Here is a 15,992-nt window from a genome sequence, read left to right as displayed (position 1 = left end):
AAGTTCTCCAAGGAAAAGAACAGGTGCGTACGCGAGCCAGCAGGAACGGCGCCTGCTCGGCCCAGAGTCCCTAGGCCACTGGGGCAGGTGCAAGCCAAGCCCGAGCTCCTTCCCTGAACGCCCTCTGGCCCCCACCACAAGCACCCCTTACTTGTGTGTGGTTTCTACCCGGTCAGACTGTCTGAACACCAGATGGGGACTGGCTCGGTATAGCCTGGCATCGCAGGCCTGCACACTGACCCAGACACTGAGTGCTCTGTCCTGATGTCCCTCAGCTATGCTGTGGATGCCTCTGATGTCACTGACCTGCATGTTATCAGTTACGAAGTAGATCGGGACCTGATCCCACTGATTGTCTCCAACTGCCAGTATCAGATGGAGCAGGGTGGAGAGACCTTGCAGGAGTTCGACCTGGAGAAGATGCAGCGACAGGTCACCAGCCGCTTCCTCCAGGGCAAGCCCAGGCTGACCCTCAAGGTAAGGCTGGCCCTGCTGCCACTTATTTGGTCAGCATGTCTGTTGTGAACAAGTGGCCCTCAGTGTGTGTCCACTGAGATGGGCATGAGGTGAATCGCACAGCAGCCTCGTCCATGTCACATCAGTCACACCCATAGCTCCTGGGTCCACATGTGGCTGTGTCTCTGTGTCTCGCACCTGTATCTCTGGCTGCACAGCTCTCCTGAGCTCCCTCTGCAGCAGCGTCTGCACCTCAGATCCCCAAAAGTATCTTGAAGTCTTCATGGACTCCTCATCTGGGTTTTTCTACCATGGTTGAAGGCATGACCACCCAAGGAAACCTCAGTCTACACTTCCCCTTATCCTTCAGCCTCCACGCGTAGTCTGTCACCAGGTGTGTCAGGTGCACCTTATTGGTGTCCTCGTTGTGTAATTACCCCAGCCGCTGCTTTGGTTCAAAGCATCCATCCTTGAGTCCGACTGCTACAGTAGCTCCTGCCCGGTCCCCTGCCTCATCTCTCCAATCTGCACGGCCAGAACCCAGGTCTGGATTCCCTGGCTCTGCTGGACAGCCCTGCACGGCCTGCCCCTGCACACGGGACAGCGCCCACGCTCCTTCAGCTGGCACAGGAAGCCCTGCACCGCAGTCCAGCCTTCCAGCCCTGCCACCCAGCTCACGTCCCCCCACACACTGGACTCTGCTCTCTCCCATGAACACAGCAGACGCACTCCCATCTCTGTCCTTTACCTGGACTGGTCTCGTTCCTTCCAGTCCACCCACGTCTGTGTTACTTGGGTCTATCCGTCATTCCCTCTCACTGCCCGCAGTTAGCCGGCTCATTCTCGCATCCCTGTCATCCAGCAGACGTGCCCGTGGTCTCTGCTCAGTAGCTGTTGAATGACTACGAGAGTGAGACACCCTCACCCACCAGCGTCCCCCGGCACCTCTGTGGTCCGCAGCCTGCAGTGTTCTACGTGACAGCTTCTGCTTGGCCACTGGGGCTAGGCCGGCTTCCTTGTTGTGTTGCTGTTCCCACAGACTGTGGGTTAAATGTAGACATCACGCAGCTGTAAAGAGCTGTGTGCTCCGACAGGTGACACACCAGCAGCCTGGCACCGCAGTGGAGTTACTGCTGAAGAGCGTGTTTTGTTTGTCATGTAATGGAAACCTCCACCGTTGATTTAATTTCCAGAAACTTTTTTCTTTCTCAATTTAGGGAATACCCACCCTGGTGTACAGGCGTGACTGGAACTACGAACATCTCTTTATGGGCATCAAGAACAAGATGGCACAGGTGATTGTGATAAGCCTTGTCCTTTGCCTGGTGCTTCTGGTCTTATCAGAGAGCTCTGTGCATATCAGGACTGCACCACTCTTGCCCCAGACATCTGGCTGGGAGCACCAGAGTCCCAGTGGGCTCCCTAAGAACCCAGAGCTCTTTGCAGGGGGCAAGCAGGACAGCAGATCAGCAAGCTCTCTCATTGAACATAAACAGATTGGCATTTTGTGGGGTTATTTCCTCAGTGATGATGGCATAGCATGTATGCGGAAGCATACAGTCCACGGGATGGTCTTACTCCTGCTCTTCTGATACGGACACTGGTAGATGTTTCTGTGTCTCTCCATATCCTCATGGGGTTGTCTTGAGGATTCATTGAGCTCATATCTCTCTCGACTTCCCAGGAGTCCCTCCCCAACTCGGCCACCAGTGCCATCAGTGGACAGCTGCAGTCCTACAGTGATGCCTGTGAAGCTCTGTCTGTCATAGAAGTCACTTTGGGGTTTCTGAGCACAGCTGGAGGGGATCCCAACATGTACTTGAATGAGTATATCGAAGACGTCCTGCGAATGGGCGACCAGACAACGGTTTTAAAGGTGGGTCTCATGTTAGGGCTCTCTGCAAAGGACATCAGCACTGCCCCTCACCTTCATCTCCCTGCATTCCTGCTGGAATACCACCATGCGGGGGTATCAGCCTAGGAACCCTTGAAATGGAGGGGAAGGTGAGAAACACCCCTACTGACTCCGTCCACAGTGTAAAGAGAATGCACTATGTATAGTAAAGACAGACACCACTTGATGAACAGCCTAAGCAGAGCGCAGACCCACAAATAGGACTGAGGACATTAGCCACCTGCAAACTGCGTGATGATAACAGACTTTGGGCTGCCGCAGCAGGGAGACATTTTAAGACGAGGTGAACTAGTGGATGGAACAGAAAGGGGCTTCATAATGAAGATCGAATTAGTACAGAGCAGAAATGAAAAGAAAGAATGCCCGTGTGGGCGGCACTCACATTCATTGACATGGCAGAGTGGCAGTGGTGTGAGACCTGTGCCGCCGCCTCAGGAATCCTGTTCCTCTTTCAGGCCTTCAGCAGGTGTCAGCTGCAACACGCCATCGCCCTCTGGCAACTTCTCTCTGCTCACAAGTCTGAACAGCTGCTGCGACTGAAGAAAGTGAGTCTGGCCTCTTCCCCTGACTGCACTGAGGGCTGCGCCCCCTCTTTGCAGGGTTAGTGTGTGTTTGTTCTCATTCATTTTAGGAGCCATTTGTGGAAATCAGTTCAAGGTACAAAGCGGATCTCAGCACAGAAAATGCTAAGCTCCTCAGCACTTGCCTGAATCAGATCGGCTTAAACGCCTTCCTTCTGGAGCTTCATGAAATGATGATCCTGAAACTAAGGAACCCCCAAACCGANCGGCTTCCTTGTTGTGTTGCTGTTCCCACAGACTGTGGGTTAAATGTAGACATCACGCAGCTGTAAAGAGCTGTGTGCTCCAACAGGTGATACACCAGCAGCCTGGCACCGCAGTGGAGTTACTGCTGAAGAGCGTGTTTTGTTTGTCATGTAATGGAAACCTCCACAGTCGATTTAATTTCCAGAAACTTTTTTCTTTCTCAATTTAGGGAATACCCACCCTGGTATACAGACGTGACTGGAACTACGAACATCTCTTTATGGGCATCAAGAACAAGATGGCACAGGTGATTGTGATAAGCCTTGTCCTTTGCCTGGTGCTTCTGGTCTTATCAGAGAGCTCTGTGCATATCAGGACTGCACCACTCTTGCCCCAGACATCTGGCTGGGAGCACCAGAGTCCCAGTGGGCTCCCTAAGAACCCAGAGCTCTTTGCAGGGGGCAAGCAGGACAGCAGATCAGCAAGCTCTCTCATTGAACATAAACAGATTGGCATCTTGTGGGGTTATTTCCTCAGTGATGATGGCATAGCATGTATGCGGAAGCATACAGTCCATGGGATGGTCTTATTCCTGCTCTTCTGATACGGACACTGGTAGATATTTCTGTGTCTCTCCATATCCTCATGGGGTTGTCTTGAGGATTCATTGAGTTCATATCTCTCTCGACTTCCCAGGAGTCCCTCCCCAACTCGGCCACCAGTGCCATCAGTGGACAGCTGCAGTCCTACAGTGATGCCTGTGAAGCTCTGTCTGTCATAGAAGTCACTTTGGGGTTTCTGAGCACAGCTGGAGGGGATCCCAACATGTACTTGAATGAGTATATCGAAGACGTCCTGCGAATGGGCGACCAGACAACGGTTTTAAAGGTGGGTCTCATGTTAGGGCTCTCTGCAAAGGACATCAGCACTGCCCCTCACCTTCATCTCCCTGCATTCCTGCTGGAATACCACCATTCGGGGGTATCAGCCTAGGAACCCTTGAAATGGAGGGGAAGGTGAGAAACACCCCTACTGACTCCGTCCACAGTGTAAAGAGAATGCACTATGTATAGTAAAGACAGACACCACTTGATGAACAGCCTAAGCAGAGCGCAGATCCACAAATAGGACTGAGGACATTAGCCACCTGCAAAGTGCGTGATGATAACAGACTTTGGGCTGCCGCAGCAGGGAGACATTTTAAGACGAGGTGAACTAGTGGATGGAACAGAAAGGGGCTTCATAATGAAGATCGAATTAGTACAGAGCAGAAATGAAAAGAAAGAATGCCCGTGTGGGCGGCACTCACATTCATTGACATGGCAGAGTAGCAGTGGCGTGAGACCTGTGCCGCCGCCTCAGGAATCCTGTTCCTCTTTCAGGCCTTCAGCAGGTGTCAGCTGCAACACGCCATCGCCCTCTGGCAACTTCTCTCTGCTCACAAGTCTGAACAGCTGCTGCGACTGAAGAAAGTGAGTCTGGCCTCTTCCCCTCACTGCACTGAGGGCTGCGCCCCCTCTTTGCAGGGTTAGTGTGTGTGTGTTCTCATTCATTTTAGGAGCCATTTGTGGAAATCAGTTCAAGGTACAAAGCGGATCTCAGCGCAGAAAATGCTAAGCTCCTCAGCACTTGCCTGAATCAGATCGGCTTAGACGCCTTCCTTCTGGAGCTTCATGAAATGATGATCCTGAAACTAAGGAACCCCCAAACCGAGGGGAGTTTCAACCCTGAGTGGAGGTACGGATGTGCACACGTGCTGGGCACATACAGAACGTCCTGTCTCTCCTGTGATCTTCCACAAGCACGAAGACAGTTCTCTTACCGCAGGTCCCACTTCCTGCTGTTTTACCGTTACCAGGAAGCCTGAGGACTGTCTTTTTTGGTTTTAAACTCTATTGGGTTTTTTAACAAAATAATTACGAAAGTCGTATATTCTTGTTATAACAAGTAGTTTACTATGTCAAAGACGTGCATTTTATATTTGATAGAAAACGCTACACCAGTGTATGAAGAGTGCATGAGAGTACCCAGCTCTGATATTATCCATCTTTCATATATTTGCCAGTTGACTAGCCCAGAGACGGCACCTTGTTGTCACTTGTATGTCTCTGTTCTCAGTGTGGCATCAGCCATTTGTATGTCATCCTCTGAGTTATCTCTTTGGTTTCCTTTTGGTTACTTTTCTTTTGGGCTCTATCCCTTTCTTAATGATTTGTAAGAGCTCTTTGTATAGAACAACGATTAATCTTTTATCTGTTCTGTGTTACAAATGCTCTATCTCAGTCTTTAGTTTTACGAAGTCAAATCTGACAGAATTTTCCTATGAAGTCTCTATAGGAAAACATACCTATAAGGGTCTTCCTTATCCCAAGGTTATAAAATATCCTCCTCCCACATTTTCTTCTTGTGCATTTACAGCTCTGTATTGCACATTTGTCTTGTTAACCAATTTATTTTTATGTGGAGTGTGAAGCAGAGATTTACCTTTACTGTTTTTCTAAATAGATAATCAAACTCCAGTTTTCCTCACCAATACATTTCATATTTGCTGTTTTCCATTATGCCCCATGGCATACACCTATACACATGTATATTCTTTGAGAGTATATTCAACAAGTTTTTACTCTCCTGGACTGTCAGTGTAGAAAAAAAGATCCCTTTCCTAGAGAATGCACAGTCTTTGCTAATACTTGTATAAAACAGGAAATGGAATACAAGCTTTTTTTGAACAATGAGGCTTTGTTTTTCATACAGCCCTGTAAATAAACAGATCCTTTTACTAGAGTGCCTAAAACCATGTGTCCGGGCCACCGTCAAGGCCAGCTTCACGGCTTCTGCAGTGTTTGTGCACTGCAGTGGGGGAAGCGGTGGGTACGCGCCTGCAGCCTTGAACTCAGGACTCTAGCACCAGTTCAGTAGCTCAATAGTTGATAGACCCTAAGCTGACCCTCAATATTTCTCATCCTAATGATCACTTAGGTTTTTTGGACAGCTGGAAAAAGTGACAACTCATTNACGTCCCCCCACACACTGGACTCTGCTCTCTCCCATGAACACAGCAGACGCACTCCCATCTCTGTCCTTTACCTGGACTGGTCTCGTTCCTTCCAGTCCACCCACGTCTGTGTTACTTGGGTCTATCCGTCATTCCCTCTCACTGCCCGCAGTTAGCCGGCTCATTCTCGCATCTCTGTCATCCAGCAGACGTGCCCGTGGTCTCTGCTCAGTAGCTGTTGAATGACTACGAGAGTGAGACACCCTCACCCACCAGCGTCCCCCGGCACCTCTGTGGTCCGCAGCCTGCAGTGTTCTACGTGACAGCTTCTGCTTGGCCCCTGGGGCTAGGCCGGCTTCCTTGTTGTGTTGCTGTTCCCACAGACTGTGGGTTAAATGTAGACATCACGCAGCAGTAAAGAGCTGTGTGCTCCGACAGGTGACACACCAGCAGCCTGGCACCGCAGTGGAGTTACTGCTGAAGAGCGTGTTTTGTTTGTCATGTAATGGAAACCTCCACCGTTGATTTAATTTCCAGAAACTTTTTTCTTTCTCAATTTAGGGAATACCCACCCTGGTGTACAGGCGTGACTGGAACTACGAACATCTCTTTATGGGCATCAAGAACAAGATGGCACAGGTGATTGTGATAAGCCTTGTCCTTTGCCTGGTGTCCTTTCTCTGGTCTTACCAGAGAGCTCTGTGCATATCAGGACTGCACAACTCTTGCCCCAGACCTCTGCCTGGGGCACCAGAGTCCCAGTGGGCTCCCTAAGAACCCAGAGCTCTTTGCAGGGGGCAAGCAGGACAGCAGATCAGCAAGCTCTCTCATTGAACATAAACAGATTGGCATTTTGTGGGGTTATTTCCTCAGTGATGATGGCATAGCATGTATGCGGAAGCATACAGTCCACGGGATGGTCTTACTCCTGCTCTTCTGATACGGACACTGGTAGATGTTTCTGTGTCTCTCCATATCCTCATGGGGTTGTCTTGAGGATTCATTGAGCGAGGTAGAATCACTTCCTCGGCGCCGTCTTTTGGAGGAGACCAGGGAAAGAACATCTTCTGCCCTCGTGGACTGTTGCCTCTGTGAGCACCTAGAAGGAGTGGATGGCAGGGCCCTGAGCTGAACACCAAGATGTGCCATGCGAGCTGACAGCTTTCCAAAAGCCACGCTGTTCCCGGCACTTGTGCATATTCCAGAACATTCTCATCATGTTAGAGTACTGCTCATTGGAGGTGACAGCGAAGATGACACGAAGTCAGAAATAAGCCACCATTTACATTCTCGGAGAGACGAAGAAGTAGCTTCTCAGCTTCACAGACACTCACGTCTGTGCCGTGAGCCTGCTGGCCTCTTACTGGTGCTGCCCCGTCCACCAGGTCCCTTCTTCCAAAGACCACTACCTAGGCAGAGGGAGGAAGAAACAGGGTTATTCATTTTGCTCTTTCTTTTTCCAATTCTGCACTCCCAGAAGAGAATCTGGTTTTCTTTCTTCCATTCCCTTAATTTCTGAGTATTGCACCAGTGTTTCTGTGTTTCCATGAAGATGTGAAAAGTGCCACTCTTTAGTCTTCTCACACATACAGGAAAAGTCGGGGCATTTTGCAAGTGCCTGAAGGCCAAACTAGCAAGATCTGACCCAGACCCAGACCCCTGTAATGAGTCACAGCCACATTTTAAAGAGTAATAGCCAAAAAGCTTTCATCGGGAGGAGCACTGGATTGGAAGTCAGGGACACTTTCAGGATCTTAGTTGTCGGGCACAAAATTACGGGAGTGGATTAATGGCCAAAGCTTCTTCCAGTTCTAATATTTTGAAATTCTAAATGAAAGTTTATTGATGTCAACTTGGATCAAAGGTGTGGTTCTGACAATTCTGTGAGGAGTCTTTGACAGTCTAGCATTATGCCAAATAAACATGCAGTGTTAGAATCACGATTAGTGTTCTGATAATGTGCATGTGCGGGTGTGTCGCGGGGTGTCTCAGTCCATTTTGTGCTGCTACAACAGAACACTCGAGACTGGGTAATTACAAACAATAGAAATTTATTTCTCACAGTTCTGGAGGCTGGGAAGTCTGAGGTTGAGGGGCTGGCATCTGTGAGGCCCGTCTTGCTGTGTCATAACATGGCAGAGGGCATGACCTGGCGGGAAGAAAGCTAGAAGAGAGCAAGCGGGGGCCGAACCTGTTCTTTTCTAAGGAACCGCCTGCAATAGCGGCGTTAGTCCGTTCATGAGGGCAGCGCCCCCAGGACCCGCACACCTCCCAGCACCTGCCACTGGGTATCAAGTTTCCAACACATAAGGTTTGTGGGACACATTCAGATCATAGCGGGGGTAGGGGCTTTGCGGTGCCGTGTGCTGGGGGCCCCTGGGTCCCCTCACTCCAACTTCCTAGGCCTTTTCCACCTCCTCGTCTTCCTGCCACCACTGGGACTTGGGTCTCCAGCCAGCATCTTTTACCTGGACTACTGCAAAGACTGAGTGCTTTCCTCACTTTCCCACAATGATTAAAGAATGAAAATTAACACAAGGGTGAAAACATCCCCCACCTCCCTTAAACTCAGGCAGACTTTTAAAATAATGACAATAACTGGGGGTGGGGAGCTTCTTCCCCACAGGGCAGGCAATAGTGTAAACTGGGACAACTCTATAGGACAATTTAATAGGATGTACTTTTTGATTCTACAGGTCTGTTTTTAAAATATAATCTAAATGAAAATTACAGTTTCTGCACAAAGATTGTTACATGCCTCGTTATGGTAATGTTTCTAGTGCGAAAAAATAAACAACGCCAATATCCAAACCCAGGAAATTTGGTTCAATAAATTGTAGTGGTCTGTATCTCCTTGAAACATCCTTGCTTCCCTAAAAATGATGCTGCAGATCAGCAGTTCGCACATCACCTGGCGATTGTTAGAAATACGCATTCTGGGGCCCTGCCCTGCACTACTTCAGAAACGGTGCAGCCCAGCAACCTGGGTTTCAACAAACCCTCCAGGTATTCCAGAGCCACTTTTGGAGATGACTATCGCTGGATGAAGATACACTGTTAAATGACAAGAGGTTACAAAACAGCAGGTACAGGACAGTGGTTAACAGTGCATGCCCATTTCAAATACATGTATAGAGAGACATACAAATAGGCAAAGGCCCAGAGGAGTTTGTACCCAGGTGAATAATATCAACCCTCTCTGGGTATGAGGCATTTAGACTTTTTTCATTTTGCTAATCCATGTTTTGTAACTAGCCTACAATGATTATGTTTTTGTAAAAAGGATAGGGTAAAAGCCCAAATAACCTTTTTTTTTTTTAATTAAAAAAGTCTGATGGGGCAGGTGGAGAAGATGTGGGGAAGAAGGCAGCGTGTTGTTAGGTCCCTGGAACTGAGAACCTGACTTTTAGAAAGCACTGCCCCCCGCCCTTTTTCAGTCTCATCTAAGTTTCCTTCCTCAGGGTCTCTGTTCCCACCAGCAGGCTGGACCCAGAGTATCACATTGTAACCTTCCCTCCCTCAGCCCAAGGTTTCTGTCTCCCCAGGTCTCTGCCTGGAATAGAACATTGTAACTGTCTTCCTAGGCTAGGCCACATGCCAATCTTAACTCTAGAAAAGACACCCAACTGCCTCTTGAAGCTGATGCCATTTTAGGCTCGGCCAGGCAGGTCCCCTTGCTAATAAATTCTTTTACCTCTGCCTGGCTTGTGCCTTCTTCCTTGGCGACCTTACAAGTATTCCTCACCGTGACAGTCTTCAGCCCAGGAAAAGCAGGACCGCCCGGAGGTCCAAGGGCCATGGCCCAGTGCAGCAGGCCACGCTGGGGGTCACAGCTACTACTCTGCTACCTAGGAAGGCTTACCAGGGCTTAAATAAGAGCAGAGACGAGATTTAGGGCAGACTTCCGGAAGGACTTGACTGCTAACAACACCAAATCCTAGAATGGGTACCTAGGGGACATTTTCTGAGCAGAACACACAGGAGGACGGGGGTCAAGCTTTACAGGCTGCTGGGGTCTGAGAGGTGGGATTCTTGCACACCTGGGTTGGTCCTGTGTGCACTTCAGCTTTGGGAGTTCTTAACAGGTTTTTAAAAAAAGTTCGGGGCAGGGTGGAAGTGGGTGTGGGAAGCAGTTTGGGGCTGGGGTCGCTGGCGTGGGAGGTGTGTGTGTATGTTGGGGTGGTGTGGGGCAGGCTACGAGCAGGGCGGGGAGAGTGGTCGAAGAATCGGAGTTGTGAAGCTTGTTGGCCTGATTTTGCATTTGAAAAGAAATCTTGTAATAAAACTGCAGCCGTTGGGATTCCTGTGGCTTCCCATTGCTGCCTGCAGTGTGGTGTAGGGTGTGTGCACGCGTGTGTGCGTGTGCACGCGTGTGTGCGTGTGCACGCGTGTGTGCATGTGCATGCGGGGGCGGTGGGGGCGGAGGGAGAGGTGGCATGTACCCTAGCGGTGGGCACTTTGGGACCTGCATGGGTCGCCTGGCTCGGGAGCTCTCTGGCAGGGCTGGGCTCCTGGGGCTCCACGCTGAGGCCAGAGCCAGGAAAGGGGAAAGGAACCGTTTTCTACGCCGACAGCGGAGGGAGCAGGTCCTGCCAGGCAGTCAGACAGCTGGTGAGATTAATTAAAACAATGGAAATTTGAGTCTCTTCCATAAGATGGAAACAAAAACAAAAACAGTGAGTTGAGTCCAAAGGGGGAGAACAGTGAAATTAGTAGTTCGGGAGAGCGAACAAAATTCAGCTGGGGGGAGGGAAAGGGAGACTAGATCCAGTTAAAGTTCAATCATAGGGCCCAAAGCCACATCTAAGGGCTGGTTTTGACCCCACCCTTATAGAGGGTAGGAGAGGAGACCCCGAAGAAGCCCCTTTGTTGCATCCCGGAGAGAGAGGGGCTTTTTGGTGAAGGGGACACGGGATGTTTAAAATGGAGAAAACGGCCTCCAAATGCAGTTGTCTTGGGGACCTTCCATTAGGAGACGTCCCAGCTGCGCAGACCCAGCGCCTCCGCAGGTGCGACCTTCCCCTACAGCGGAGCTGAGCAGTGACAGCCTCGGCACTCACCGGCCACGGGGGAGCAGGTGGTTCCGCTGTCTGCCAGTGTCTGGTCTGGGGGAGAACGAAAACTGGGGACCCCGAGGAGAGACTGGGCTTTGTGGCCTATGCCTACCCCCCTTACTCTAGCGCCAGCCCCACTCAGGCACCCCAGTAATGGAAGAGTTTGAGGGGAAGGCCCTAGCGGATCTCTCCCTCTCCTCTCCTTTGCCATGGGTGGAAGTGAAGGACCACAAGAAAGGCGGCTGAAGCCTTAACTGGCTTTGGCAGGAGAAGCGCAGGGAACGCCGTCTTGTGTCTCCTGTGCTAGTTCCATAAAGAAGTGGGTGCTGGGGGAGTCTCAGCAAAAGCAGATGCTCAGTGACTGTGCAGGATCCACAACTGTCCTGGCTGCTGAGCTCTCCTGTGTAGTCAGAATCATCCCCTGCCCACCCCTAATGCCTGCTGCCCCAGTTGCAGACCTGGGAGGATTCATTGAGTTGGACAGGACAGGACAGTAAGGCCAGGGGTCAGAGACTCCTTGTAAAGTGTCCATGGGGCAGACACCCAGCATGGAGAACGTTCGGTTGGTACTTTGGTTTCACTTCCAGGTATCCCAGCCTGAGCTGGGGAGAGTGGCCCGGATACCTGGCTTTGAGTAGCACAGGTGTCTGGAGCCTGGGCTGAACCAGCGGCCTGGAGAATTCTGCTCAGACAGCTGCAGGCGTTCGTGTAAGTCTCCAATGACCGGAAAATGGGGAATTCAGGAGGAACACGGGCTTCGACACTTTGCTGCCTGGCCAACTTAGAGTGAACACTACGAGGACCTTCCTCCAATACAATGGGTCTGCTCCCGTGACTGGGGCAAGAGCAGGGTGACTCAGGAGTTAAATTTCCTGAATTTGCTGAAAAAGGAAAGCCTTAGTGGAGAAGCTTTGTAGGATTTTTTTTAAAAAAAAAAAAAAAAAAAAAGGACAGCGAAGCCATGTCTGTGCGCTCACATGCATGTCTGGGCCCCCCAGCCCCTGACTTATACACCCGTGTGTAGGTATGCACACCCGGGCACACGTGTACGAGTGTGTGTTCAGGCGAGCAGGCGCATGCAAAGGCAGGATCCAGCCTCAAGGACAACAGCAAGCGTGATGGGGTCCCGGGAAGGGGTGCACAGCAATAGATCGCATTTGTGGCCCATCTTGGTTCTCCCCAAAGCCTAAGGCAGTGTGTTTACTGAGCCGCTTTATATAAACCTTGGGTGGGGGTGGGGATTCTGAGTTACGTAAGATAAGAGTGAATGAGGCACAGTGCTCCCGGGGAAGGGTGAGACTGGAGCACAGTCCCGAGCCTTGGGCATCTGGGTCGAGGATGGAGAAGGGGCCTGGTTCTTGAAAGCCCTCCCCCACCCCCAACGCTTGGGCAGCAAGAGCTCGTCCTATGAGACCACAGCCCCTGTGGCATGACATATGCGAAGTATAGCCAGCACCGTGCCTGGCATTGTTGTTCTTTTTTCTTTTCTTTTCTTTTTTTCCTATTTTTTAATTTTAATTTTATTTTTTGTCTTTTTTTTTTTTTAATTTTAGTGCCTGGCATTTAATAGACATTCGGCAAAGGCAATTGTATTAGTCTGTTTTTGTTGCTTATAACAAAGTACACTGAACTGGATGATTTATAAAGAAAATGAAATTTATTGCTTACAGTTTCTGAGGCTGAGAAGTCCAAAGTCCACCGTGTGGTGGCGACAGTGACCCAGGGGTCTTACATTGCAAGACGGTGGAAGCAGAGAGAGAGAGACAGACTCTCTTCTTTTAAAGCCCTCAAAACAGGCCGGCCCGTGGCTCACTCGGTAGAGTGCGGTGCTGATAACACCAAGGCCACGGGTTCAGATCCCATATAGGGATGGCCGGTTTGCTCACTGGCTGAGCGTGGTGCTGACAACACCAAGTCAAGGGTTGAGATCCCCTTACCGGTCATCGTTTTTAATCCTTTCACTACTGCACGGTCCTACAATCTAATCACCTTCAAGGCTCCACCTTTCAATGACCATAATAGGATTTCCCACCCTCTTAACAGTCCCAGTGGGGGCCAAGTTTCTAACACATAAAACCTGGGGGACACAATTCAAACTTCAGGGAGTTTTGGGGGGACATAATTCAATCCAGTACACTGCAATAGGAAAAAGTCTAAGGATGCAGAATTAGGGTTCCATTTTGAACAAAGTACCTGTGAGACATCCAGATAGAGATGTCCGATTGGCAGTTAGTCATTTGGGTCTGGAGTTCTAAGAAGCAATCTGGCTAGAAATACAAATTTTTGAAACAATTCATATGTGAAGCCACAAAAATGGATAGGTTTGCCCAGGATGAATGTATAGGGCAAGAAGATAGGCCTAGAACAGACCCCTGAAGCACTCTAACGTTAAAGGGCTATCAGAGGGGCTGCAAAGGAAACTGATAGAGAACAGAGCGGTAGGAGGAAAACCAGGAGACTTTGTTATGAGAGAAGCCAAAGAAAGGGGATAATTTGACCAAGAGGGAGGCGGTAACATGAGGAGGAAAAGCCTCAAGATCAGGTAAGATAGGGGGACACGAGGTCAAATGCAACAGGGACAAATGAAGAGTGCAGACAAGGAGCACTGAAGGAATCCAGAGGAAGGGTAAGCTGACCCTGGGCTATTAGGGTGGCACCTGCATCCTGCCAGTTGTAGTGGATTGAATTATGTCCCCCCAAACTCACTGGAGCTTGAATTGTGTCCCCAAGTTTTATGTGTTAGAAATTTGATCCCCACTGGGACTGTTAAGAGGGTGGGAAATCCTGTTATGATCATTGAAAGGTGGAGCCTTGAAGGCATGATGAGATTGTAGGACCGTGCAGTAGTGAATGGATTAAACATGGTGGTCAGGGGCGTGGTTCTGAGGGCTTTAAAAGAAGAGAGTCTGTCTCTCTCTGTCTCTCTGCTTCCACCGTCTTGTAATGTGAGACCCCTGGGTCACTGTCGCCACCACAAGGTGGACTTTGGACTTCCCAGCCTCAGAAACTGTAAGCAATAAATTTCATTTTCTTTATAAATCACCCAGTTTTGTGCATTTTGTTATAAGCAACCTAAACGGACTAATACAAAGGAGTACAATTTAAAGCCTTAGAAGATGGGAAGAGTTTGAATTGACAGAGAAGAGAGAATATTCTTGGCATGGAATGGCAGGAGCCAAAGACCAGAGTTGAGAATGGGGTTTAGGGAGAAGAGAACAAAGAGGACAGTAGAATATTACAGCGTTGGCCACAATGGGATTGACGGGAAGGAGAGAGAAGGCTTACTAGCCAGGCAGAAGCGGGTTGTAGGGAAATTAACATCCAGGCTGAGAAGTTTAAATTTAATGCATTGGTAATGAATAGACATTATGTGAGCAGAAGAGATTTTGAGCAGAAGAATTAAGTAATGAAAGCACCATTTTGGGAATATTAATCTGGTGTTATTGTGGAGGAGGGAAGGGACATGAGTTAGAGAGACATACAAACTGGTAGAATAATCCAGCTACCTGGTAATGTAGACCAGGGTTAATGCTTAATCTTGGCATTAAGATTAACATTTTGGCCAAGCTGATTCTTTGTTGTGGGGGGCTGTGCATTGTAGAGTGTTTTGCAGCATCCCTGGAAGCATTTCATCGATCTGGCTTTAATTTGTAGATCTCTAGAGGTGATGCAATGAGTACCGTTCCTTTAGAGGGAGGCCCACACCGTCAGTTGTGCATAGATAAATAACCAGGAAGCTGATTTTTGCTCTCCTCCTCATCAGCTACGAATGTGTAGTGCCTTAGAGAATAACCCGTTCCCCTCTCCATCCCTGCACAAGTCCTGATACCATCATTCAGGGACTTAGAGGTGACGGGGCAGAGTGGGGATGCAAGTTGTATGTGGATTTTTCTACATAGCAAGTGTTACTTCTGGGCTTTATAGAAGTTTGAGTTGGCTGACTTCCCTCTTAAGATTGGTGATAAAGGAATAATGTTCTGAGCAAAGCTTGTCTATAAATCAGAAATGGAGGGCCGGCCCCATTCTTTTCCTTTTTAATGTTTTGCTTATTGTAGCAAGGAAAAACTAGATGTTATTTTGTACTGTTTTATGTTGTCAACATTAATGTTCCCTTTTATTTATATTAGTAAAAGTTAATTATAATAGGATTGTCCTAACTTTTGTTTTAGCTCCAGATTGGGTTTCTAAAAGTTTAGGTCAGTAAATGGAAAATGTTTGAAGTTCCAAAACATGTACTCATCTAACAAACATTTTTCAAACATTCACTGTTACAGGCAGTTAACTAGTTATTTCCTTAGTTATCCTAGATAACTAGGATAATCGGGGAATTATAGACAAAAATATAACCTGGTTTTTGTCCCAAAGAAGGTGCGATCTAGATAGCCAAATAATATAACCAAATAATTCTCATAAACAGCCTGATACAAGAAAGTACAGGGCTGGCCAGATAAGATAGCTCAGGTGGTTTGAGTACAGTGTCATAACACCAAGGTAAAGGGTTCAATCCCATACCTGCCAGCCACCAAAAAAAAAAAAAGTATAAACAAAATTGTCTAGAACCTCAAAGAATGGAGCAATTAATATTTTATAGGATAGATCTGGGAAGGCTTCATGAAAGGCAGGGCAATATCTCTGCTGAATTTTGAAGAATGAATGACTGAAATCTCTGGAGACAGAAATTGAAGACAAAGGGCCGGCCTGTGGCTCACTTGAGAGAGTGTGGTGCTGACAACACCAAGGCCATGGGTTCAGATCCCTATATAGGGATGGCCCGTTAGCTCACTTGGGAGAGTGTGGTGCTGACA

At 48.8% G+C, this 15,992-nt stretch overlaps 1 protein-coding gene across 1 annotated transcript; it reads left to right on the top strand.

Moving 5' to 3' along the window:
- The first annotated feature begins 257 nt into the window (after positions 1 to 257).
- LOC103581707 (E3 ubiquitin-protein ligase RNF213-like) lies at positions 258 to 11,433 on the top strand. Its single transcript, XM_008563476.1, has 10 exons — positions 258 to 477; positions 1,674 to 1,751; positions 2,141 to 2,332; positions 2,827 to 2,916; positions 3,003 to 3,173; positions 3,368 to 3,445; positions 3,835 to 4,026; positions 4,521 to 4,610; positions 6,695 to 6,772; positions 11,314 to 11,433. Exons 1-10 carry the CDS (start codon positions 265 to 267, stop codon positions 11,431 to 11,433), a joined length of 1,302 nt encoding a protein of 433 aa, XP_008561698.1. The 5' UTR covers positions 258 to 264.
- The last annotated feature ends 4,559 nt before the right edge of the window (positions 11,434 to 15,992 follow it).

Source organism: Galeopterus variegatus, unplaced genomic scaffold (genome assembly GCF_000696425.1).
Source record: "Galeopterus variegatus unplaced genomic scaffold, G_variegatus-3.0.2 Scaffold13726, whole genome shotgun sequence".
Lineage (NCBI taxonomy): Eukaryota > Metazoa > Chordata > Mammalia > Dermoptera > Cynocephalidae > Galeopterus > Galeopterus variegatus.
This window is presented reverse-complemented; position numbering and strand designations above follow the sequence as displayed.